The sequence below is a fragment of the Anopheles aquasalis genome, chromosome 3 (assembly GCF_943734665.1).
Source record: "Anopheles aquasalis chromosome 3, idAnoAquaMG_Q_19, whole genome shotgun sequence".
NCBI classification, from domain to species: Eukaryota; Metazoa; Arthropoda; class Insecta; order Diptera; family Culicidae; genus Anopheles; species Anopheles aquasalis.
This window is the reverse complement of record NC_064878.1, coordinates 31,992,873-32,019,074: the sequence shown is the minus strand read 5'-3', so window position 1 is coordinate 32,019,074 and position 26,202 is coordinate 31,992,873. Positions and strand designations below refer to the sequence as shown.

Genomic DNA, 26,202 nt, shown 5'->3' with positions numbered 1-26,202 from the left:
TCTCGTTCGAAGTGGTTTCCATCTCCTGAATCTTTGCTGTACAGAGGCGGTTAATAGCCCGCTATGACTCACTGCTGATGTTGGGGAGGCACTCGTTCGGATGGTAAAAACGATGCGATTGAACGAACGATTGAAGTCGCCCTCTACCACGACTCGGGGGCAATCTCTCAGCAAAGCGGTAAGGTTGTCCAATAGACAGCGAAAACGGTCGATATTTCAGGGTGGTGGAGTATAACAGCTGGCAAACGTTACGCCACTAACGTTCGCTACTACTACACCTGTCTCACTGGAGCTTATCAATTTCTGGAAGGGGTGTCGTCCTCTGGTTTGATTCGCTGGAGGATTGCGCTCCTAACGTCCGCTTCCTCGGCCAGTCCGTCAATATTATGGATGGCAATATCCACCATTTGCTGAACAGTTTTGGTGCTTGTGTCCTCTCCAAGACGCTGGCGGATGGCTTCAGCTACCACTTCTCCGATGGCTGCCATCGGTGTCTTGATGACCATCTCGCCGTTCAGGTAGAGAATCTACCACATGCTGGATCCTCTGCTGTAGATTTGACACCGTTCGCTGCGTTGGTGTGCGTGCAGCTTGCTGCTCTTGCTGGTGCGTGCGTGCCCTCTGATCGGTTTTTGCGGCCGCATCCGTCTTCAGTGAGTCGATTTGCCGCTGCTGCTTGGCCATCTCTGTCCTACACGCAGACAACTAGTCCTCAAGGTCGAAGACCTTGCTGCGGAGCCCACCGATGATGCCTGTCAGGCCCTGAATGTCCGACTTGAGTGACCAAATCAGATCTAGTAACGCAGTAAGCTGCGCATCCGCTGTAGCAACACAACCCGCAGCATCTTCGCATGGCTCACTCGGCAGGCTCTTTCTCTTTCTTTTGTTAAATTACTTCGGCAACCGCAAATCAAATCGCAACCGCTGCCGCCAGAATCATCTGCACCGGGTCCTTCTTCTGTGGTGCCCGGTTCATTCACTAGACAAAGTTTCTCACTGGCTGTCCCGGTGGACTATATACAGATAAATCAACTATACGAGGACTTTGCCGGCGGTGAGCTGTTCAAAATGCGGTTCATACAGTTGATGATCTATGGTCGTTTAACGCAAAAACGCATGAAGGACGATTCCACCTTCATATTCCGGCTTGACGATGGCACCGGGCAGGTGAATGTAATGTTTCGCAACACAAACAAGAAAATCATCGATACTCTAAACAAACTCAGCCAGTGCGAAGAGCTAATGCTGAGGAAGGAAAAATCTGCGAACAACTCCGAGGTTGGGTATCCGGCAGCACTTCACGAGCCGCTGAAGACAATAATGGCGATGGCTAGGGCAAATTTTTCCATACGGAACAGTCAGCCACCGCTTGGTAGAGAGTGCTTCGCAGTCGGGTTTCCGTATCAATCCATCAACGGCGGCGTGACCAGTTTCGCTCACCCTGTGGTGGCTGATACGGAGGATAAGTCGATGGATCTTTGTTGGAAAAGCTACCTCCTGTCTTTTTTTTTTATTGTTTATTGTTTATTGTTTATTGTTGTTGTTCATCGGCCTCAAATTGGCTAAATGAACTGAATAGCATGGAATAACTAGATACAAGTTTTAACAATCGAGGATTAAAACAACGAAGTCGCTCTTTGAAGTTGGCCATGGTTATGTTGTAATCGAACTGCGACGACACAGTATTGAACGAACGAGACATGGCCGCCACGGGCTCGAATGATGTATAAACATTTTTAAACTTTTGCACCGCAAGGGAGCTATGGTGTCTGGAGGTACAACGTGGAACAGAGAAATGTACTCTTCCCAGTAGGCCCGGCGCATCAATCGTTCCTGTCAATAGACCCGCAATAAACAGGCATTGGTGGTTTCGGCGACGCACCGCCAGTTGTTGTAGTCCGAGCAGCAAGCAACGCGACTTGTAGTCGGGCAGGTTCATGGGGTTGTCCCAGCGTAATTTTCTGACGGCGTAACGCGAAAACTTCCGTTAAATCGCCTCAATACGTGCGATCCACGACTCCTGGTACGGTGTCCACACTATGGAGCAGTACTCCAGGGTTGGCCTAACCAACGCACAGTACAGGTTTCTGGCACACATATGGTCCTCGAATTCACGCGTCATCCTGATGAGCAGTCCTAATGATCTATTGGCGCGGTTAATGATGTCCTCGAAGTGTCTTTGGTATGTAAGCTTGTAGTCAAGAGTAACTCCTAGGTCTTTGACGAAATGGACCCTCCTGACAGCCGTGGTCCCCGCTCGGTAAACAAACGAGAGTGGGATTAACGCCCTCGTGAACGATATCACCATACACTTATCTGCGCATAAAGTTAGGCAGTTACGGACACACCATTGCCTAAACAAACAAAACACACGCTGAAGTTCCTCGCAGTCGTCTAGATTTTTTACCGGATAGAACAGTTTGACGTCATCTGCGTACATAAGAAACACTTATCAGGAAGCACGGAGGCGATGTCGTTAATAAATATCACAAAGAGTAACGGACCAAGTGTGCTCCCCTGTGGGACGCCGGAGGTGCTGTGGAACGGCTCAGAAAGTGATTGGCCAAATTTCATTCGGTACTGCCTCCCAACGAGGAAGGATCCGAGCCAACCAAGGACTGCCTCTGAGATACCCAGCCTTTTTAGTTTTGCGAGAAGCGTATTGTGAGATACGCTGTCGAAGGCGGCTTTCAGGTCAGTGTAGATGCAGTCCACTTGGCTCCCTCTGCCCAGAGTAGTCATACAATGCGAAACAAATTCAACCAAATTTGTAGCCGTAGACCGCCTGGGCAGGAATCCGTGCTGTGCCGAGCACAAATACTGTTTGCTGGCGTGAAGAAGACCTCTGTGCAATACGATTTCAGTGAGCTTGGCACAAGCACAAAGCGACGTAATCCCACGATAGTTAGCGGCAACTTTTTTATCCCCGTTTTTCCAGAGTGGAACCATCCAGGATATCTTCCAAATTTCTGGAACTACAGCCTGTCTGAATGATAGCTGGATCAGTCGGGTAAGGTGTGGTGTGAGCGAGGGACACCACTTCAGCACCGCTGATGGTATCCCATCCGGCCCGCCGCTGTAGCTGGACTTGAGCTTGAGCAGGGCCAAGTTGACAGTGCGCAGGTCTACCTCGATCGCTGAGAGTGATATGACATCCGCCGGAGTGTGATTTAATGCCAAGACGGCGTCATGGAGCGGTGCATCGGTGACAAAAGCCTCACGGAACCGTGTCGCGAAGGCTTCAGCTTTCGTAACATCCGTGGTAGCCCGCGAGCCGTTGTGTAGAATGTCGCAAGGCTCGGCACGAGAGCGACGCCTAGAGTTAACAAAGCTCCAGAAGGCCTTCGGATTCCGGGTGAGGTTCCCCTGCATTCTGCGTATGGTCACAGCATACGATTGAGGGCGCGATAGGATCTGCAGCAGAGGATGAAGGTCGAACGGTGGACTACAGTGTAGTGCTTCTGGAGATTTTTTCTAGCGCTATTCTTGCGGTTTTTCAGCTTAGCAAGTGACCGGTTCGACCAAGGTGGGAATCGACGACGTTTAAAGCGCGGAACGGTCGTGTTCAGAATACCAGTCACCGTTTCGTTGAATTGTGTCACAGCATCATCCACAGGGATGTCCGCAGCATACAGGAAGCTCCAGTCGACACGAGAAAACAGAATGTTAAGCAGTTCGTAATTCGCTCGCTTGAAGTTAAGACCTGGCGGCGATTTATCTTTGATGTAGTGTGCGTTATGTTGCGGCATGATGCTGACGGCCAAGGGAGGATGATGGTTATCGGCTTGTACAAGAGGATCATCCATGGATTGCACTAAGCAAAATGGAGCCGCCTGGTCGTTTGCGAATATTAAGTCAAGGCACCGTCCTTTTAGATTCAGTATCCCGTTCAGCTGCTTGAGGTCATGGAACGCGACTAGGTCCAGAAAATCATTGTGGCCACCACTTTGTGTTACTGGCGCATAGTGCGAACTCATTAGATGGCCCGTATACGGTGACCGAGGAGTGGCCCGGAGCTCCCAGGTAATGCTCGGTTGATTAAAATCACCAAGCAAGAGTAACTGGTCTTTGAATCGCAATGAATTCGCGATCTCAGCTATTGAGCCAGAAAGAGCCTCGATCGTATCGCGACTCGAGCTGAGGCGAGGAGGAAGATATACTGCTGAAACAGTGAGTGGCCCATTTGTCCCGAACACGCGCACCCACACCTGTTCGAGTTGCACATTTGACAGGACGATCTGCTGTGAGCGGAGGCGGGATGCGACTGGGAGGCTTTCAGTTCGGTGGCCTCGGAGATGCGCCTGTCGACCTCACGCAGTAGTTCCTCCTTAAGAGCGGCGATTACACTGTGGTCCCGGACCACTTCCTTGCTAAGCTGGTGACATTCCTGGCACAGCCACCGAAGTTGGGTGTCCTTGTTTTTCAGCTCCTTACTTGCGCTGCTAGGCAGACCAAGGCAGTCGAAGTGAAACACCTTCTTGCAATGCCCGTCGCATAAGAAAATGTTTGCATCCGGGACCGAGTGGGTGCACCTATTGCAAGTGACGGCCATCACCACAGCAAACGGATGAATGTAGATGTAAAGCCAAAACCAAAACAAATGGATCATCGATGATGGATGATGCTGATGGTGATAATGATGATGATAGCCCGAAGACAAACACCTGTGTAGATTATCGGCAATGGGTCGTTGAACGCAAGAGACGCCGAATCCCAAACGCAAGATGAGTCCCAACGCCAAGATGATTCCCGGTGCAGACAGAACGCGGGCTGGACGGGTCACGATCCAACGGCACTGAGCAATCACTTTCACGGGCAAACACAGGACAGCGCTATCACGATGTAGTAACCGATGCTGATGATCCGGGGCGATGTATTCTAAGCGATGCCGTGTCGATACGGCCCCGTCTAGCGCTGTGCACAGAAAATTACGGAGGGGTTACGGTGGGGTAGCGAGTGGAACGAAAACGGAACGGTGACACGAAACAGTGACGATAAAATGAGAAAAAGAGCTTGAGAACAAAAAATCCCGGAACAGTACGCGAAGAAGCGCGGAGTAGCTGAGGGGTCTTGCAAAACACGTCCGCTTACCACGAGAGACAAAGTGATACGCCATTAATCAAAGGTTCGTTCAGATGCTAACACATTCAATACGTAGAACATAATTCATTTACTTACTACTACGATACGCGAATCAACTTCTAATTCATTCGTCATCAGTTAATGAGCCGACCCGGCGGAGTGATTTTTAAAAAAGATCTTTATTCAACTCCTGCTCGGAACAGACTGAAGCACCGGATGATGCTTGCCACAGTCACAGCCACTCAACCCGGTCGCACACACTGGTCAAGGTAAACAATACGCATCATTACAATTAACTAATAAACAATACGCATCAATGTAATGGTTCACAAATTTTATTGAACCAATCAGGCAGGTTTGTTGTATTTGTAGTGGTATTGGTTATTGTTTTTGTTATATGATTTTTTGTTACGCGTCTTCAAGCACCATACACCATAGCCTGCGTATTAGCGGCTATTTGAACTGTAGCACTACCCGTTTCCACGTATAAATTCATCAATTTGTACTTTGCGGCATTACGCCGAGCTCTCTGAACCTTCCACCCCCCCCCCCCCCCCCTGTATGTTAGGACGCTGAGTTCCAGCATCGGTTTTGGTGGGGTGGGCGTTAGAGTTCGGCGGTGCTCCTTCGACGGGGTGTACGGCTTGTGCTGACGCTGCTCCTTCCAGGGCTGGTGCTGCTGGCGACTCAGACATTCTGCAAAAAGAGCAACGTTCCTTTCAGTTCAAAAATTCTTTTTTCGATGCATATTCCGTACTTACTTGGTTCCTATTCCCCACTTCGTATCGTATCTATACCGCAGAAAGTGGTCCACGTTGTGCCGTATCAAGTAGTGAAAAGAAAATTGTCACTTCCGTTTAGGCCGCACTTGACAGCTGTCATAATCTGACATTCGGAAAGTTTCCGTGAGTGGGAGGCCTATTTCAGACTTTTACCAAAATAAGCACCTTTGTCTTTTACCCATGCGCTAAAGCCCTGTAAACAGCAGCAAGATTTCTAGCCCTTTTAGCGCCCTGTAAGTCTCTATACAGGGCAATTTGAGTGGCGTTGAGCGATTTCTGTCTGTTCATCAATGGGGCTCTAAACCTTAGCAAAAATATCAAATAATTTTTTTAAAAAAAGGTACTCTTGCCGTCTACACGCTTTTTACACGCGGAGTGGAATCGGTTTCTGAATTTTGATATCGCGTGTGAGATAATCGCAGCTTGTGTGGCAGTCACTGTACGCCGCGATTCATCAAGCGCGCTTCAAATTTACATCCCGCTTAAACACGATCTAAATAAGCCAACAATGATTTAGCGCATCCGGCATCCAGGATTTTTTTTTCCAGCAACTTCCGTTTTTTCGTCCGACTGCTCCACCGTGTGGTGTTTTGGGGGTATTGACTAACTTAAGGTTTTTATGATTTGAACAACATTGTCTATCGAATATAAATCACAATCAAGAAATATTTTAAACAAAAAAAATCATAGAAAATCGGGACTAATAGAAACGAAATACTAAACACCTTACCGCCATGCAAGGTTAGCTTGCAAATTCTTACCCGTTACCTGAAATTTATCCATCACGAGTTCTACTCCTTTCTGGCGTTTCTTGGTAGATTTGGATTTGCTCGTTATCGGCTGGAAGGCGCACTGCCGCCGCTTTTGCAATTTGAGCGAGAAAAGAAAAAAACGCAAATTAATTAAGGCTTATCGATGCTTCTTTGGTGATCAAATTAAGCCATTAAAATAGAACATTGGAGTAGAAAACATTTCGGTTTTATAGATTACCTTGTATCCGTCAACATAACCTATATCGAGGGCAAATGCAAGTATTAATGAAATTGGAATCACACTCACCGGGATCTTTTTCATTGCTACAGGACTTTGCTCCATTTAAATATGTTGAGACTTGCTCTTTCCTGCTTACCTTTTCAACAATATCGTGGCGATCACCAACCGCCAGCAACTGCACTATTGCGACGCGCCAGCTTTTTGCGACGCGCGTCGAATTCCGCGAACACGCCGATCTTCGCAACCGGCGACAGCAAGCCACATCAAGTAAAAGACGATGTATCGATGGCTATGGAGCACGAGAAGATAATTCGTATTTAGCAATATTAGCAGGAGGTGGAATAAAATATTAACAGGAAAATTTAGTAATTAAACAGTAGGGGAAATTAGCAAATAAATTAGCCGAAGCCGAAACAGGAACAGCCGAAGCGGAACAGAAGCCGAACGAATGCAACTAAATGATGAATTACCAAACGACGGATTCTGGAAGTCTCTAGAAACGAAAAGATCGTAAAACTATCACTAAACACACATTTTCTATAGACACTCTCACTCTCCAAAAACACTTTATTCTAACAACGAAAACTTTACAAACTCCATCGTGGTTACCAGCACCCCTAAAACACCACACGGTGGAGCAGTCGGACGAAAAAACGGAAAAAAAACAAAAATTTTCAAATTCAACAAAATGATTCAAATTCTTTTTATTCGGAAATTGTGCGAACAAATCGCATTGATATTTTAATATTAGCACATGGGCAAAATTTAAATTCGCCTACGGTGTGCAATACATCGTAATTGCCACATGTATGCACCAGAACAGTTTGTTGTTGTTTGTTTTTCAAATTTAAATGAAAATTCTGAATATTGTATGGCCATTTTCTCCTCAATTAATCTATTAGCTTGTTCGTTTTACTGTAAATAGCTTTCAAAAACACCTGTGCATAGAAGGTGCACACTATCGCTGACGAGATCGAAGTTAGCGAGTGTTACTATTGGATAGATATCCTGGGGCACGTGCTCCCGAACTTCCTAGTCCGTTTTGCTTGGGTAGGCCTGCTCACAAGGCTCGAATTGAACGGTGCCGAAGAGTCTGACGTCACCCCAAAAATTGTGCATTTTGCGCACGAAAAGTCGGCCGTCATAGCAATGGAAAATTAGTTACATTTTCTAACCATACCAACATATAACAATTTATGCTCACCTGTCAGTAATTGGCGTGCTTGCCCATGCACAACAAAAAGGCGTACTTGCACCGTAAATCTAGTGTTGCCAATCAAAAGCCCAATGCGGCTTAGAGCATTAATTTCGTCGAAGAATGTGGCCAGGAATCTCGATACATATGGTGCCACCAAACAGCCCTACGGTCAGCACACCTGCTTGCGGCACACCAAAAATTGTAAATGCAAGCGACCACACGTGATATCGCCCTTCCTCTCGATTCAATATTGCCCCATCAAAATTGCAGTGCATCCCAATAAGGGCCGTTTTCCTGATAGGCCATAGTAATGGGCCCATTTGCTGAATCGCACCTTCTACATATAATTGATCGAATGAAATAATTAATAGAAATCGCTGTTGGCTGCTTAAACGTTTTTTCTCATTATTACCAACTGTGCGATGCCAATACTCCTGTGCGTTGTTAAATATTATTCTAGTCCATCCTGGAGGAGGAACTACTTCCTGCTCGTTCGCCATGTGAAATTTGGACACCACTGTATTGACGCTGAATTGAATTTCACCTGTCAAGTTGCGAAGTAAACAAATGACAGTAAACAAAGAAGTAAACAGGAATGGTTGCCTGGTGCGGCGATTTCTGTAGAAATAAAAGAAGTGAGTATTTCATATGTGACCAACAGGGGAAATCGTTCCTGATCGCTTATTTGAGTCCATACAGTGCGCCAAGGATGCCGAGCGCTGCGATGAGTATCACACAGAAGAAGATTCCAAGGATCGTTATGGTGTTACTAGTGGTGTTGCTCCCGTCCCCACTTTCGAGCTCGGCCAGCGTTACCTCCCTTAACGTTAAAACCCCTTTCCAAGTTTCTTTGCACAAATCTCAACTAAATCACTCGCAAATCAACGCGTTCGCAAAAATGGACTGATCACAGCTATCGCAAATCATCGAATTCAATTGTAATTACCATTGGCCACACCTGCTATTGTTTCCTGCCTGCTTAAGCACTACACCGTCGGTGCTTAATGTCAAGAAAACTTTACGCATTGCTGAATAATCGCGTAAAGCTTCATTGAGCATGTTAGCTAAAACCAATGTTAACCGTTTATCAAAACCAATATTAAGCGTTTCTGTAATTCTATGTACCATAGATTCTTTGTAAAACTCTTACCGACGCCATGTTGATAATACAAGCCTGTGGCCCATTCGCACAAAATTGAGGTCCTCGACGCGACCCGATTTCTGAAGAGCTTGCCGAATGAATTTAGCGATCTTCTCCCATTCCAAGCCGCTTATTTCAGGGAAGTGTAAGCTGTATAAAGGTAAAAATCATGAAAATATAGTGAGATTGTCCTATTCATCGGTACACATCCCCGTTATCTCCCTCCCTTATATCTGCGTCCTTTATCTGCGGGAACTGGACGAGCCGGAGATGCAGCGAGCGGAGCTTCACACGGTCTCTGAAACATCGACCGAAAGATACGGGTAGCATCGTATGTCGGATTCCTACCGACTAAAACTCCAGATGTGCGTGACTCACATCTCCCCCAAAAGGTATCACAAGGCATTAGTTGTGGAAGGATCTTGATCCACTCTGGAACTTCTAACACAGCAGGTGCTTAGACCGAGCAGATCATTCTATTCTGACTCATCCACCGTGTCGTTGTTGTCGATGATAGTCTTCGCAAAGATGGGCAACGTACGATTCCCAAAGGCTTATCCGTGGGTTCCTTGGTTATAACCCTCCGACCAGGATAAGCGCAAACAATTGGCTCAGCTGGGATGGCATCTGGAACGGTACGGCTTATTTTAGGGACCGTTTAATAACTCAACCAATGTGTCAACCCTACTGGTGGCCATTGACTGTCCGCATGTCCTAGTAGGACGATGATCCTCGCTGATGCTGTACGACGACAGTACAGCTGATGCTGATCCGATTGATATCGGAGACAATATGTCGATTAATTATTAACAGATTAAATGCGATGTATACGCAATGTGTATGTTTCTTCAGACAGCATTTTGATTTGAAGATCGTGACGTATGTTAGGATGTTGATTTTATATTTTTGACTCACCGATCTCTAGATGCCTACAGAAGACCACCTGAAGGTTCAACGTTAGGAAAAAGAAATTATTTGCATTAAATTTAGCTTCGAAGGTTATTGGTGAGGATATAACGCCCCATTGATGCTCCTTACCGCTCGTTACTTCCTTCACCGTGAAGCTTTATTGTGTACATGGGTGGGGTTATTTAATTCCTTAGCTAATTTATGTACACTACGAAGGTTGACTACCAGTTTGTTGAAATCGACATGTATTTTAGTCCATCTCAAAAGGGAGGTCTTATAAATTGCCTTGGCCGGCAATTTAGACATATAATAGGGTCTATTCAAATATGAAACATCCAACATATTGAGAAAGTCAGCCAAAAATTCATATTCTGCCAGTCTCGGCTTAAATCTGCTTAACCCTGCTGTTACCCTCGGACCATTTGGTCCATTTCTCGTTGGTTTTTTTGTTATATCTTCAAAACTAAAATTCCGATGGTCTTGAAATTTTCGATATGGTGCTATTTTCGGCTGATAAGCATAAATATACATTTAAGTTCATAAAAAGTATGATAGGGGTCGAGTAAAAAAAAAACTCACTAATTTTATCCTCGTGGACCATTTGGTCCATAGTACATTTTCCTCTAATAGCAGCTATAATATAGCTATTCGTTAGCTATTGTTTGGACATTTCGACTCATACATGTACTACATAACACTTTTCTATCATTTTTACAAACAAATACTCCGCATTCGACACATTTTTTCTCGGATTTGCTTTTACAGCACAGGCGCTGGCCACCTTTTTAGGCTTGTTGAAGGCACTGCCGACGATGGTGGCGTTGACAAAAGTGATGAGCCCGATCGAGATTCATTAGTAAACGATCTGCTGAGGGAAGTTCTAGGTGATGAGCACATTTTTGTGAATAATTCCGCAGATGAAGCCAGCCTTAGAATCGCTGTTCGTTGCTGCATGTGTTCATGGGCCAAATCAATCGCTAATTGTCGTAAAAATTGTGAGCGTTTCACAGATTCACATCACGGACTCCACATTGGGTCGATCACGGAAAATATAACATATGCGTTCAAAGCTTAAATATCTATGATATTAGCGAACACTACGGATGGCCATCGTTTGTCTTTCTTCTTGAACTGTAGCAGCTGATCATTTGGTCCGCCGTATCCACACCACCTGAATACCGAAACACAATGATTAGCGCAATGCTATATCGATGGAATGAGAAAAAAAATCAAAACAAACCCTTTGTCGAATTGTAATAGGTGACAATTGCAGGCTTCTTCTTTGGCCCTTCGGCAATGTTTGGTTGCGAATGCATAGTGCTTAGTAATATTGTTCCTTTGTGTTTGTGGCCAACATATGACACCAATGTGGTGGTCTTATCAAAAGCAGACGTTGATTGGTATAAGGGTTTCTTGTTTAAGTCCAGTAATTTTGGCGGAATGAAGGTTTTGTTCTTTCGAACAGTGCCAACAAGAGTTATCTTACGCCGTAAAAGAGTTTGGCCCAAATTGAACGTAGTGAAAAAAATGTATGTTATAATATTATGGCCTTTCAAGGCATCGACCAAATCTAGAACCACTTGTTCGCTTTGGTTTTTCGGGATTTGCGGTGGCCGACTTTCCGAGATATTCCGAGATCCGGTTGAATATTCTACAAGTAGCTTGCCGAGGAATCCACTGCTAGCCAAAACTTCAAACTGTGTTTAGCCGGTTTGGATGGCATATACTGTCAAAAAGAACACCGTCCTCTGAACGCTACCAGTTGCTCGTTAATTGTCACGTTTTCGTGACAATTGTAGAACATTGGAAGCAATTCCACCCATCAATTCCACAAATCTCTAATCGGGGTGAGGCCGTGTTGTGATGATATTATGTGCTTGTGATCCGATGATCTCGAGGAATGGTTTGTCGCTCCAAATCATTTGATTTTTTGCAACGAACAACGGATCTACCAACCTCAATTGATACTCTTCATCACATTCATCACTCAAACACGAATGATGATACCTCCTTCCTCCTATCTACCACTTATCGTAGTCATTCGCCCCGGATGGTCGACGACCACGCTTACCTAATGCAATAGTTTGGCTCGCTTTGTGGTTCTGGAATCGGCATATTAGATTGTTATGGCTACAATTTTAGATTGTAATGGCTGCGATATCAATTCGTTTTGACGGAAACTTCTCCCTCCTTTCATCTAGTGAACGTTCTGCCAATTTCGAGACGTAACGTGGTCGTATTTTGGCGCCCAAATTCTTTTATGTGATTTGGATTGCGAACCAATATTGCGAAATGTCGTTCTTTATATTCTATTATACCAATATAAACACATATAATGCAAAATAAGTCAATATCTTTTGCTTACAAAAGCCAAACAATTCATATTCAATCGTTTACAAAGCCATTTCCATAGAAAATACACCATGGACCAAATGGTCCACGAGGATAAAATTAGTGAGTTTTTTTTAGGGTAACAGCAGGGTTAAATGTTTCAAATTTCGTAGGGGCTGAGGCTTTCCCGTCCAATATGTATGTAAAAAGACTGAGGCTTTTGCAGCGTACTCCTCAAACTGTTGATCAAACTTGGCTTCAATTGGTCCGGCGCCGATTTAAGGATCTGCATAAAAGAATCGTCAAAATATTTTATTTGTTCTGGAGTCCATGTCTTGATAAATTCATCCAGCAGCTGTTGTTTCATCACACTTAGATGAAACAGGTGATGTGGATCGCTTACAATTACGCGATCCATATCAAACCGTAGCCTCGCCAACGGGGACTGCACAATCCGTCCACGTCGGTGTTTATTAGCTACGATCGGCTGGGCCAGGCAGTCGCAACGACAAAACCTAGGCAGTGTTGACGCGATGCTGTGTTATTGTTTCACATTCTGCTGATGGTATGATGATGCGCTGTCTTATCTTTGCGATGACTCTGCGATGCCTCTTCGTTGTGTTAACTCTTCCCCTCTTGGTGACTTTGTCCTCAAAGTTCTCGAAGTGGTGTTGGCGTGCACAAGTATGCCTCGAGTTCCCTTCATCGTTCGTCAGTAAGTACTGGTGCCGTTGCCTGCATTGAAATTTCATTTGCAACATGCATGGTGATTGCAATTCTTCTACGATGCCAAATTACGAGTGCAACGATGATCAGGATGATCATGGGCATAACTGTTATTCCTCCAAAGATCGTTAGATGCGGCCATTGGATGCTATTGTTTTGCAAATTAATCATATCTAACTCTTTTCTAGTCTCCAGATGTGCTTGGTGTAGATAATCCAAACTGACGTTAAGCAGCCCCTTATTTTGTTTTATGACGATCCTATCTAACTGTAGGGGAATTGGCTTTACGGGGGATGCTGTACTTCATTGGATATTATGGATTTGTTCACCAATAGCTGACAGTTTTCATAATTGAAAAGAAATGATCCTGTCAGATTTCTATCCGCAATTCCCCAATTAGACTTCGCATACACCAATCAAGGAACCTAGTTGTCTTCATTTCGTTTGACTCTTCGCCGGAACGTAGTCTCACCCGTATCCCGGAAAGTTAAGTTAAAGACCGTTCAAAATTGCTCACTGTATTCATGAGGATATGATTATTGTCGATGTTTACAATTTCTTCGGCTATGGGGTTGCTGATATAATCACAATCTGCCGTAAGACCATTAGGAGATTTGGGGCACATGTAGAGTCCACGAAGAGATCGTGTGTGAGGACGAACCGAAGCACACGAGTACGAAGTATTGATGTCGCCACGAGAGGCGGACATCGATCGTCCACGAAGAGGATGCGTGCGCACACTTGGCGACGCACGCACACCACTCCCACCGGCACGAGAGGGCGGAGTGGTCGATCCACGTCACTTGGCAGGTGCGGAGCCAAGCGAAGCTCCGCATAGCAACGTGTGATGCTTGGCGTGGCAACGTTGGCAACGCTTCATCGACGTGCACTCCCGGGCAGCGTGAAGCTGAGAGAAGCAGTTGATGCATTTTTTTCTTGACATCACTAGGTTGATTTTCTCCACTATAGGGAGATCACGCAGGTCCGGGCAATCGGTACTCGTGTGGCCCGCACGATTACACACGTAGCACAGTCGTTCACGGCCGCCCGGCTTGACTGAGTCTGTTGGAGCTGGGGGTAGCGCAGTGGTGGCTACGAAAGCCGCTTTCTTCGGCGTTGCTGTGGTCACTGGCTGCTTGGAAGTACAGGCACTAAGCTGAAAACGTCCTTTCACTTGCGCGATGGCGGTGATGCCTCGTGGCGTCGGGTTCGTCGAACGCGATGGCGGCGGCACTGCTTTAGCCGGTGTCGATTTTTACCTGCGCTGCTTGCAGCTGCCTTACGTAAAGTACCCAAAGCGTGGGCGAGAGGGAACGTACTCCTCTTTTCCACAACGTCTAGTTTCGTCTGAGTTGTTTGGCGTTACCACGACGCACTTTCACAGGGGAGAACAAACGCACTTTGCTGTAGCACTTACGCTTGCACACGTCTTGCGCAAGATAGCATACACTTATCGCCTGCGTGATCGAATCACGTCGGGGTCACCAATGTTTTTGCACGAAGTCGTTGTATTGCGTCAAATGGTCCGTCTAATATTCGTCTTACAAATGTTTTTGCACGAAGTCGTTGTATTGCGTCAAATGGTCCGTCTAATGTTCGTCTTACCTCGTTCGCGGTTGTGATTGAAGAGGGAGAGTCTCGCGTCAACGCGACGCGATAAGCCTAATCGCAGCTGAGTGCCCAAGTCACTCACCTGCTCATCGCTCACCTGGGCTTTTTTTCACCAAGCATATCCGGGTCAACCGCGTGTCCGAAGATGACACCTGACAGCTGACCCTTGCCCAGGTGACCACCGCGACTAAAAGGTCGTCACCAGTGTTGTAGCCGCGGTGGGGCCCACTTACCATTACAGCACACGTTTGTGCTGTACCAATTATCTATCTTTTCAGCGTTACATCGTAACTGTAGTCAATGACATACGTGTCATGGTCTTCTTTGATTTTTACTATGTTATACCTGCTTTTCCTTTTGCTGGTGGATTTGTTTTTTTCGTACGCGTAGGTGTCTACACCATATTTTAAGTTTTTCTGGGGTTCTACCTTGTCATTTTTTTCTTTATATAATTCAAGTATTTTCTTATTGTTTTTCTCCTTGCTTTCTGATATCTCTGCAAAGGTCGCATTTGGGTTTGTTTCACCTATATGTAGCGGTTTTCCCTACATATTTTCCGTTAATTCACGCGCCTCGTGGACAAGCGCCTTAAGCGCTCGATTCTTCCGAAAATCCACGCGCGCCGTATAGCCTCTCCTTAAGCGCTGCTCGAGCGCGTTCAAGCGCTTGCAAGCGCTCTCTTCTGTTCTTTCCGCTGAAGTTAGCGGACGTATTTCTTTCTGCGCTTCGCAAGGCCCACGTTTTTTCTAATAAATTCACAGAAGCATACATTTCCCGATCTCAAAATAAAAAGACTTAATGGGGAACATCCGAACACGTTCCCCTTAATGAGCTCGAGTAGTGGAGCCTGCGCCTCCAGCGCGTTAGGAATGAATCTCCTATAGAAATTGAGTGTCGCCAGGAAACTCTTTAGCTCTTTTACTGTCTTGGGTTGTTCGAAACGTTTGATAGCCTCCACTCTCTCAGGGAGCGGGCTAATTCCAGCGGCGGTAACTCGGTGACCAAGGAAATCAATGACTGCTCTTCCAAGTTCGGTCTTCGCTGGATTTATCTGTAGATGATGTGCTTGCAGCCGCTGGAACACCGTTGACAGGTGTTGTCGGTGTTGTTCAGGACTGTCAGAGGCAATAAATATATCGTCGATATATACAAAGACGAAGTCAAGTCCTTTTAGAACATCATCGATAACCCGTTGAAAGGTTTGGGCCGCATTGCACAGGCCGAAAGTCATATAAAGAAACTCAAACAGCCCGAAAGGGGTGGTGATGTCCGTCTTCTCTACGTCGTCCGAGTGGATTGGGACCTGGTCAAAGACTTTTTTAAGATCAACCTTCGAGAAGATAGTTCTACCAGACAGCCTCGATGTGAAATCCTGAAGGTAAGGAATAGGATAACGATCCGGTGTTGTTTGTGCGTTTAGAGCGCGGTAATCACCGCAGGGCCGCCAGGATCCATCCGCCTTACGGACCAAGTGTAATGGGCTGGCCCAACTCGACTCAGAACGCCTGCAGATTCCTAACTTTACTAACAACTCGAACTCGGCTTTTGCCGCTACTAGCTTATCCGGCGACAAATGACGGGGCCGCGAGAAGGTTGGCGCACCTGTGGTGGTAATGTGATGAAACACGCCGGTGTTGTAGCGACGCTCAGGAGGCTGCGTAGAGGTAATGGATGGAAACTGCCTCAATATTTCAAAATACTCGTTGCTAAGTGCGAATGCACGTATGCTGGTGTGCTCTGCTTTTATCAGGTTTCCCGGAGATTGAAAAGTTGTTAATTTATCGATTAGCCGTTTTGCTCTGAGATCTATGAGCAAGTCATGGTGGGACAGAAAGTCTGCCCCAAGAATGGCGGTGTTTACGTCGGCTATTACAAATGTCCAGGTAAAATCTCTTCGTAGGCCGAGATTAACGGTCATGGTTATTTCTCCGTAGACCTGGATTTGTGTTCCATTTGCTGCCACCAACGAGACGTCCGAAGGTTTGATCTTCTTCAACCGCGGGTCCTTTGGCAGTAGGGAGAAGTCGGCGCCGCTGTCCACCAGAAACTGGATTCCACTGGTGGGGTCACGAACGCACAATCGGGTGGCGGCTGGGGAGCGTGCCTCGCCTACTCGAGCTCCCGAACCCGATGTGCTGGCCTACTTGTAGCTGCAGGGCTGGTAGCAATGATGCGCATTGTCAGCGAATCGATTGTGGTACCAACAGTACGAATGCTGACTGCGCGGCTTCTCGTCCTTGGCAATCGACGGCGTGGAGGCACGCGTCCGCGCTCCATGCTCCGGTCGCCCACGGCTTGATGATCGGCCACGCTGCACTTGCGATTCCAGCCTGCTGACCTGCAGACGAAGTTTTTGCATCTCCGCCAGAATTTGTGATGTTTCGTCTGAAGTAGTAACTGCCTCGACGCGGACGGATGGTTCTGGCTTCCGCCAGCGCTGCGCTTCCATGACGGCGTCGGCGACGATGAGGTTCTCGCCGACCGTACCCGTATGGGCGATAACACTGTTCTGGACGTCTGCCGGGAGACGCGCCGACCACACATCGAGCAGAGCCAACTCGGATAGTGCGCCATTTGCTGTTCTCTTCATCTCAGTGAAAAGCTGAGATGGTTTCAGGTCTCCCAGAAGCATTTCCGAGAGAACTTGACGGAGCCTAGCCGGCCGGGACTCGGTGAATCGCTCTATTAGGATTCGCTTCGCGAACTCGTATTTTCCTATGGCTGGAAGATAGGAGAACTTTTCCTGAAGCTCCAGGTGAGTTCTCTGCGGTACTTGGGTCATCAGGATATGGAATTTACGCGAGTCGGCGGCGTATGGAATGGCCGAGGCAGCAAACCAGAACTCTAATGCGATGAAAAATCATTCGATGTTGTTGACATCCATCACCGGAAATGGAATTCTTGGAGCTGCGACGGCTTCCAAGCTGATAGGTTCTAGACGGCGCGGAACAGCCCCTGCGGTAGTGTGGGGTTCTACCGGCACCGAGCCGACGACGGTGACCGGCGTGGAGGCACTGCTGGGGGTGCCGAGTGTCGTGGTTGCATCCTGATCGGTCATATTGCTCACTGTAATCTCTTCACACCGACACTCCGCGAAAAAATGTTTTTTGCCAATGAACAAGCGATGAAGAAAAACGACACACAAAAAACGCGAGGTGATCGCCCTTTTTTCGGAAAATAAAACGTTGCGCGCAAAAATGGCGCGATGCTAAAAAAACGTGGTGAACCGAGTTCGCGTATCGAAAAAAGAAGTGGCGTGACGCGAAAGCGCGGAGAGCAAAACTCGCGAACCGGAGAGAGAAAACAGACGCAGACACGATCGTACGTGGAGAGGTAAAACGCACACTGACGCGATCGCGCGCGGAGAGAGTTCTCTTTGTCTTCACATACGCTGCTCAATACTTGCAGGTGTAACGGCACGCACTCACACACACTTGAAAGAAAACCGAGCGCTGCTGAAACGCGTTAGCGCGCGCGGTTCCAAGAACGTGGAAAAATTCAAGTTCGAACAGGTTGCGACTCTTCTTGGAACTGTGCCCTGAAGCCACTGACACTCCTCGCAGGAAATTTTCTGCAGAATTTTTCACTTTTACTGCGGCACACACTTTGAATCTTGTGCCCTCATATTACATTTGAATCGCGGGTACAGCCGGTGTTCGGCCAGAATGTTATTTTTCACTCGTCACCTGCCGGCAAAATGGCATCGGCAAGGGTGCGCGAGTGGCCTCTATCTTTTTCACTACACTTCACTTCCCGATCACGTCGGGGTCACCAATTATGAGGGGGACGTGTTCGGATGTTCCCCATTAAGTCTTTTTATTTTGAGATCGGGAAATGTATGCTTCTGTTCTTTCCGCTGAAGTTAGCGGACGTATTTCTTTCTGCGCTTCGCAAGGCCCACGTTTTTTCTAATAAATTCACAGAAGCATACATTTCCCGATCTCAAAATAAAAAGATTTAATGGGGAACATCCGAACACGTCCCCCTCATATATATGTTTCTATGCGTGTTTTAGATAAAGGAATGTATTGTGTTATTATAACGGTGTGCTGCCTCTCGCACTAGGTCTACTATTCCTATATCAAGATTTAAGGCTTTATGGCATCTAGCTATCTCTCTTATAGTTGGGTGACACCTTTCTACCTGACCGTTCGTTTCCGAATGATTAACTGGCGTTCGGAATATTTTAACTCCTAAGTTTTTGATTCTTTCTTCTACGATGTTCGATGTAAGCGAACTCTCTTTGTCAATTACAATTTGGGCTGGCAAATCCCAGTCATACAATAATTGCATAAGTACCTCTTTAACATCGCTTTTGGCTTTAGATTTGATGGGTCTTATTTTAAGATATTTAGAAAATTTGTCCAGAGATGACAGGAAGAGACAACTCACGTTGTACATGAAAATATCAATATGTATGATTTCTCCAGGGTACGTTGGAATTGGGGTTTTTACTGGAATAAATTTCTGGGGGTGCTGGGGGTGTTTTGCTCATTTTCGGAAAGTAAGATTTCTTTAACAATTGTAGCCTGTTTTCCTTCGCATTTCGATGAGCGTAATTATGAACATTCTTAATTTCTTCTAACTGTTGTTCCTCACCACAAAGGTCTTTGTTGGCCGCACAACAGCTCAGCTCGGGTGTAGGTCGAAACGCGGGGTTCCCGGAATTGTCCCGGTCGGAGCGGCTCGGTTAGACCGCGGCCGGTCTCCGAAGCGGGACGCTCCCTTGTTGTCCACGCGCGCTGCAGAGACGGTCAAAGTGGTACGGCTAGGCCGTGGCCGATCTTTGAAGCGTTCTGTTGGCGGGATGTCCGACGACTCGCTCTATTCCGTAGGTTCTTTCCTGGTCTGGGTGGTGCAACCGGGTTGCAGTCAGTCCAGAGGCGGAGGTCTGAAGTCTGAATGAGCTCTGAAAAGTGCTGATCGATTCGAGTGTTGGAATGCGAGTGATTTATTTATCAAATTCCACGCCCTTTTATATGCTCCGGTTTACCGCCGTTTTGCAAACATTCGCCATTTCCCCCCAAGGGTCGGCCCTTTGTTTTGGCTAGCTCCGTCTGTTAGCCGCTCGTATTAGCCGCGCGCGCTTCTTCTAAGAATCTCGCCGTACGCGTTGCCACCCGCAGTTTTGGCGCGCGCTATCGTCCGTAGTTTTGGCGCGCGCGCGTGCTGCTCGCTCTCGTCTCCGGCGATGATCGTGGTCGCTGGAGCGCGTTGACTCCCATCGATTATGCTGGCCGTCGAGCCTCGTCCGGCTTTTGGTGGTCGCGTCGTAACACCGCCCTCCGTAAAACGTGAGTTTTACCACGTGATGTCGACGCGATGTTCGATGGTTGGCTGTTGGCATGATCGCCTGGCTTCGCTGGCAAGATGGCTCCGATGATGACCAATGGCGGCGGCGGGTGGCTTGGCGGTTTAGAGAGGACTCGATTTCGCTGACGAGCCTGGGATCGTGTCCGGGCGTTTTGCTTTTCCCCTTATCGCGATGATCCTGGCCTTATCACACAAGTCCTGTGTTGCTTCGACGTGCACGGTCGACGCGGATATTGTACCCTTCGCCCATCTGCAAGCGTTGAATTTGCGCTTCTTCCTTCTCGTAGGCCCTATTTGGGAATTTTGGCGGATGTTTACAATTGGCAAGGCTTCCCGGATTGTATTGGGCGCTCCACGCTTCTTCTTTTCTGTTCCGTTTACAATTTCGTGCATCGTTAAGACATGATCTTCGACCTGTTCTTTCCTAGCTGTCAGTTTCGGTCTTTTCGCCCTGACTGCCGAATTTTCCCCTTCGGCCCTAGCGGTTGAATTTAGTTCTGTTAATACCCTAACTGCTGGTTTCCGCCCTTCCGTCCTAGTTACCGCATTCTCCTCTTCGCCCCTCGCTGCTGGGTCCTGATTTTCCTTTGTGCCTTCGGTCAAGGGAGTTTTCGCGACACTAATCGCCTTCTTGGGTTCGCTGTCGAACACCTTGAGCACTGCTACGCCGCTTGTCGCTCTAGTGTAGATTCGGTTCCCTACCTTTACCTTGACCTGCCTGATCTCCCCGTCCGGAGATGCGATAGTCTGAACTATCCTCCCCTTAACCCATGCATTTCTATCCTTGGTGGTTTCTGCAATTACTACTATGTCGTTTATCCGGATTGGTTCTGTTTTAGCGTTCCATTTAGATCGGTGTGCTATAATGGGTAGGTACTCTGTCTGCCATCTGTTCCAGAAATACCTCCCGTAATGCTTTAAGAGCCTTGTTGGGTCGTTTTTTGGGTCTATTGCCAATGAATCAAAGTGTAGTGTGAAATTACCTGCTCTGCCTATGAGTATGTGGAATGGGGTGAGGGCTTCATCGTCCTCGTGTGTTAGAGGGATATGGGTCAGGGGTCTTGAGTTTACGTAAAACTCTGCTTGAATTAGGGCTAGCCTTAGTACCTCCAAAGGCGGTGGTTTGTTGTCCCTGGAATAGATCATTTTGGTTAGATGGCCTTTGATCACTCTGATGAGTCTTTCCCACGCTCCTCCGAAGTGGGGAGCTCTTGGCGGGTTGAAGTGCCATTTTATCCCGAGCCTTATCGCTTCCCCGCCCTCCATTTTGGAGTTGATGTCCTCTATCAGTCGGCGTAGTTCTTTTTCTGCCCCAACAAAGTTCGTCCCATTATCGCTGTATAGGTCCGATACAGCCCCTTGTCTGGCCTCGAATGCGGTGAGGCATACTAGGAATGAGTTTGTGTCTAATTTCTCGGCGAGCTCTATATGAATAGCCCTTGAGGCCATACAGGTGAATATAACACCCCACCTCTTCTCCCGTGAACGTTTTACTATGACCTCGAACGGGCCGAAATAGTCGACCCCCGTCTGCATGAATGGGTACACGCGTGTGGCTGTGCGACATTCCGGCAGTGGCGCCATTATTGGCGTGACTGGCTTAGCCTTGTCGTTTCTGCACTGCTGACACCTTGACTTGACATGTTGCAATACTGCATTTATCGTTGGTATATAATATCTTTGCTGCAGTGCCACAATCACTGCCCTATCTGCCTGGTGGTTGTAAGTCTCGTGGTACCAGGCGACGATAAGTCGAGTTATATAATGTTCCCTTGGTAGAATGATCGGGGTTCTGGCGTCCCTTGGTAGGTTCATAGCAAACTCCAGTCTACCCTTGAATCGCATCACCCCTCGGTGGTCTAAGCCCGGGTTTAACTTGGATAGAGGTCCGATGGTACATAGCTTCCCGCGCGCTTCGAGCTCATGCATCTCGTCGGGGAAGGCGTCTCTCTGTGCTTTCCGGTACAGGATGCTTTCGGCCCGCACGCGGTCGTCCATTGTCAGAGCCTTACTAAACGCCGCTCTTTTGATACAGAACTGGATTATCTTGACGACGTACGTAAGCCGGCGCACCAATCTCCACCAGTTGGAGAAATCTTCCACTCGCACGACGTCTTCAGGTTCCGAGTGAACATTTAGAAATTCTTCCTCCGTTTGCAGGTCCCCTCCCGCTTCTTTTGGCCATTTGTTTTCCGTTAGCCTCAGAAAGTTTGGGCCGGTCAGCCATATGGACTGTCTTACGGCTGGTTTCGTGGCTTCGTCGGCTGGGTTGAGTTCGGACGGTACCCATTTCCACTGGTTGATGGACGTCGATTCCAGTATTTCCCCAACTCGGTGGGCGACAAATTGCTTGTACCTGCGATGCAAGGACCTTATCCAGGCAAGCACTGTCTTTGAGTCGCTCCAGAGCACAATTCGTGACATCTGTAGTCGCGTTTCGTCCTTTATCGCGTTCATTAGCCTTACGCCCAACAGTGCGGCCTGCAGCTCAAGTCGTGGTATAGACATTGTTTTAATCGGCGCTACTCTAGCCTTTGCTGCTAGGATTCGAATGCAAGGGTCACTTTCTCGGCTTCTGGCATACGCAACTGCTGCGAAGGCTTTTTCTGACGCGTCCACGAATACATGCATCTCAAACTCTCGTTTGGGTTCCTCGCCCGTCAGCACCCACCTCGGGATTTTCACGTGGTTTGCGAGTTTTACTCTCGCCAACCAATCGGTCCATACCGGGACTAATTCGAGTGGGATGGGTGCGTCCCAGTCATCCACGGCTTTGTGTAATCCTTGCATCAGCACCCGACCGTGTATTGTTATATTTGATATTAGGCCCAGTGGGTCGAACACGCTCATTATGAAGGACAGCGCCTCCCGCTTCGTAGGCGGTCTCGCGAGAGTCTGAATGGTTTCGGGAAGGTTATCCAATGTTACTTTGAACCCGATATTGTCATTATTTGTGTTCCAGTACACCCCTAGTATTTTCTCTGATTCGTCGGTCTTGTCACTCAACGACCTCAGAGTTCCCCCCTCCTTTCTATCATCGGGAATGACGTCCAGTAATTCCTTGCTGTTCGCGCAGAATTTAGTGATAAAAAATCCCCCTTCTTGGTGCGCGTTTATCACTTGCGTAACGGTGTCCTTAGCCTCTTGCAACGTATGGAAGCTGTCCTCATAATCGTCAACATAGTGCTGATTGATTATGGGATCCACGGCTAACGGGAACTTTCCCTGCAACCTCAGCGCGTTATGATTTTTGGCAGCTTGGGCGCAACTGGGCGAACAGGTGGAGCCGAACGTCATGACTTGCATGACGTAGATATCCGGGTATCTGTGCTGGTTTCCGTCACGCCAAACGAACCGTTGTGCATCCTGGTCCTCCGTCCGGATGCGCACTTGGTGGAACATCTCTCTGATGTCTCCGCCGATCGCGTATCTTCCTTCCCTAAAGCGGATAAGGATACCGAAGAGCGATGTAGTGGCATCCGGCCCTGATAGCAGTGCCGAGTTTAGCGAGTGCCCCTCCACCTTCGCGGCTGCGTCGAACACCAGGCGTGGTTTGGGCGGATTCTTATTCTTGTTGATAGTGATAAAGTGCGGCAGGTAGAACAAGGGTTTGCGATCCGCGATCATCTCAACTGGATCTAGTTTGCGTGCATACCCTTTGCTCATGTACGCCTTGAATGTATCCAACGCCCACTTTTTCAATTCCGGGTTCGCGCTCAGTTTGTTTTCCAACTGTTTAAGCCGATTTATAGCCTGAAACATTGTTTCAGGAAACTTCGTGTTATCATGCTTCCACAATAGTCCCACCTCGTATCGCCCGTTCACGAACTTCAATGTTTTGCTCAGTATTTCTTCGGCGCGTTTTTCGTCCGCGGCCTTTGGAAGTTCGGCCGGTATTTTCACGCCGAAATCTTCCACCGAGAAGTACCTTTGCATCATCTCTTTGAGCGAGTGCTCCTCTTGAATGACCATGGAGTGGTGTTGACCGTTATCTGAGCGCTTTCCCCACACGAACCATCCCAATTTGGTCCTTGAAGCGATCGGCTCGCCGGGCTGCCCGGCTCGAGACTCGATCGTATTCAGTAGATGATTGTTGTTTAAACCAATCAGAATTGTCGGTCTAATTTTTCCGTGGCCTTGTATTGGCAATCCCTTAAGATAGGGGTACGCCTCGCTCAGTTCGTGGAAGTTTAGCGCTTGAACGGGTAGGTTAAGATTCTTAATCGTGCGGACGTCGTTCATTCTATATGTTTGTTTGGAAGCGCCTCGGATCTTGAGTCGTACTTGCAAACTCTCGTCTTGCTCTGATGACACGTCTTGTGTCCAGCACAATTTCAGCGGCACTGTCGGTCCGCTCAGTTCTAGCTGGCGTGCAATATCGTCATCGATTAACGTTAGTGACGATCCTGCGTCTAGGAAGGCGTGTGTGTTTACTGAATTGTCCTTGTTCGTCAGCTTTACCGGCAACACTTGGTACAGGATGTTTGACGAACCCGTGAAGTTATGGTTTAGTACCGGATGCCCTTCTTCCTTTTTCTCCTCATTAAACTCCTTACTGGTAGGCGCGCTGGTATGCGACGAGTTGTGCAGTAGCTGGTGGTTTGCAGTCTTCAATTCCGCAAATTGAGGCCTTTCGACAGTCTCTTGAGCTGTGACCAGCGGATAGGCACGCGTAGCACAAGTTCTTTTGCCGAACAATGGCTAACTTCTCCGAAAGGTTTTTCTTTCTGAATTGGAGGCAGTTAGCGATGTGGTGCTGTTTGTGGCACACTGAGCAATTTGGCTGGGTGTTATGCTGATGGTAATTAACACTTGCCCTTTGGTGCTGCGGGTTGTCGGAAGCCATTGCCTTGGCTGTCTTCGCGAATGGCTTAATCCACTCGCTCAAATCCCGCAAGTTCTGTACCGCCATCTGATTAGTGGCTTGCAGAACGTATTCCGTTCTCTTAATCTGGAGACTGTACGGAAGCTTTTTTACCAGCTCGTCTACCAACCGGTGATCCCACAAATACTCGGTTTTTTGGAGTAGCGTGACTGTGTTCACAAGATTTTCCAAGCAATTATCGATCTCTACGACTGCGTTCTTAGTGTCCTTCCGAATCTTTTGTAGATCATTTAGTAGGTCTCGGTATACCAATTCCGGCTTCCCGAAATTTTCGTCCAAGCGTTCCATCATTGTTGGTACGTTCTCGGAGTTCATCATTAGCGGGTGTACCGCCTTGATGGCCTGGCCGTATAAAACTTGTTGCAAGCGGCTCAGGTTCTCGAGGTTCGCAAAGGCACCGGCTTGCGTGGTTTCGTTAAAGATTTGCCTGAAGTTTGGCCATTCCTTCGCACTGCCTCCGAATCTTGGAAGAAGCGTCAGTGCTTGCCTTTTCAAGTAAATCGACCAATCTTGGTCGTCCTCCTTTTTCACGTTCATTCCCCGAAAGATATTCATCATCTCGCTGATTTGGTACTGTTGTCCCTCGAGGATTCTTCCGAGTTCCGTGTGCGAGGTTGTGCGGTTCTCCGCCCTACGACGTAGTTCGTCGGCGATGGTTACGCATTTTGCGCATAGGAAGTCATCAACATCGGACGTTTCCGGTGTCATCCCCACGCATGAAGGATGAAAACGTCGATCGCACTCGCAACACTGAACCATCACGCTCTTGTCCTTCTCTTGACAGAGCCGGCATCTTCCGTTTTTATTAACGACGAAGTTGTGTGCCATGATGCTTTCTTGGTTCTTATTCGATTTACTTCGCTGAGGCTGGTGCCTGCCTGACTGACCTTTGCGGTTCCTCTGTTGCACTTTTTCCACTTTCGTGGACACCTTAGACCGCGCCCTTTGGTGGGTCAAACGGTCAGAGCCCGAGACGTATGTGCTGTCGCCTTAACTTTGCGACTCACTGTTATCACTGTTGCACTTTTCCACTCCCGGCGACCCCTCAAACCGCGCCCTTCTGTGGGTCACACGGCTGGAGCCCGAAACGTGTGTGCTGTCGCCTTAACTTTGCGACTCACTGTTATCACTTCACTTGACACGCTGCTGGTCGCCCTACTCCGAGGGTTTCACTACCGTGGCGTGGACTCGCTGCACTCACCTGTGCGTAATTACTCCGTCACCGAAGCCT

At 47.7% G+C, this 26,202-nt stretch overlaps 1 protein-coding gene across 1 annotated transcript; it reads left to right on the top strand.

The window, feature by feature from the left end:
* The first annotated feature begins 766 nt into the window (after positions 1-766).
* Positions 767-14,222, top strand: LOC126576576 (uncharacterized). Its single transcript, XM_050237883.1, has 3 exons — positions 767-805; positions 868-1,499; positions 14,132-14,222. Exons 1-3 carry the CDS (start codon positions 767-769, stop codon positions 14,220-14,222), a joined length of 762 nt encoding a protein of 253 aa, XP_050093840.1.
* Positions 14,223-26,202: the final 11,980 nt, after the last annotated feature.

Bases quoted from the DNA above. Each gene is read 5' to 3' on its own strand.
- LOC126576576 (XM_050237883.1), top strand. From the start codon at position 767: ATGTCCGACTTGAGTGACCAAATCAGATCTAGTAACGCA. The intron at 806-867 runs GTAAGCTGCGCA...CTCACTCGGCAG, and splicing joins AAATCAGATCTAGTAACGCA to GCTCTTTCTCTTTCTTTTGT. The intron at 1,500-14,131 runs GTCTTTTTTTTT...TCTCCACTATAG, and splicing joins TGTTGGAAAAGCTACCTCCT to GGAGATCACGCAGGTCCGGG.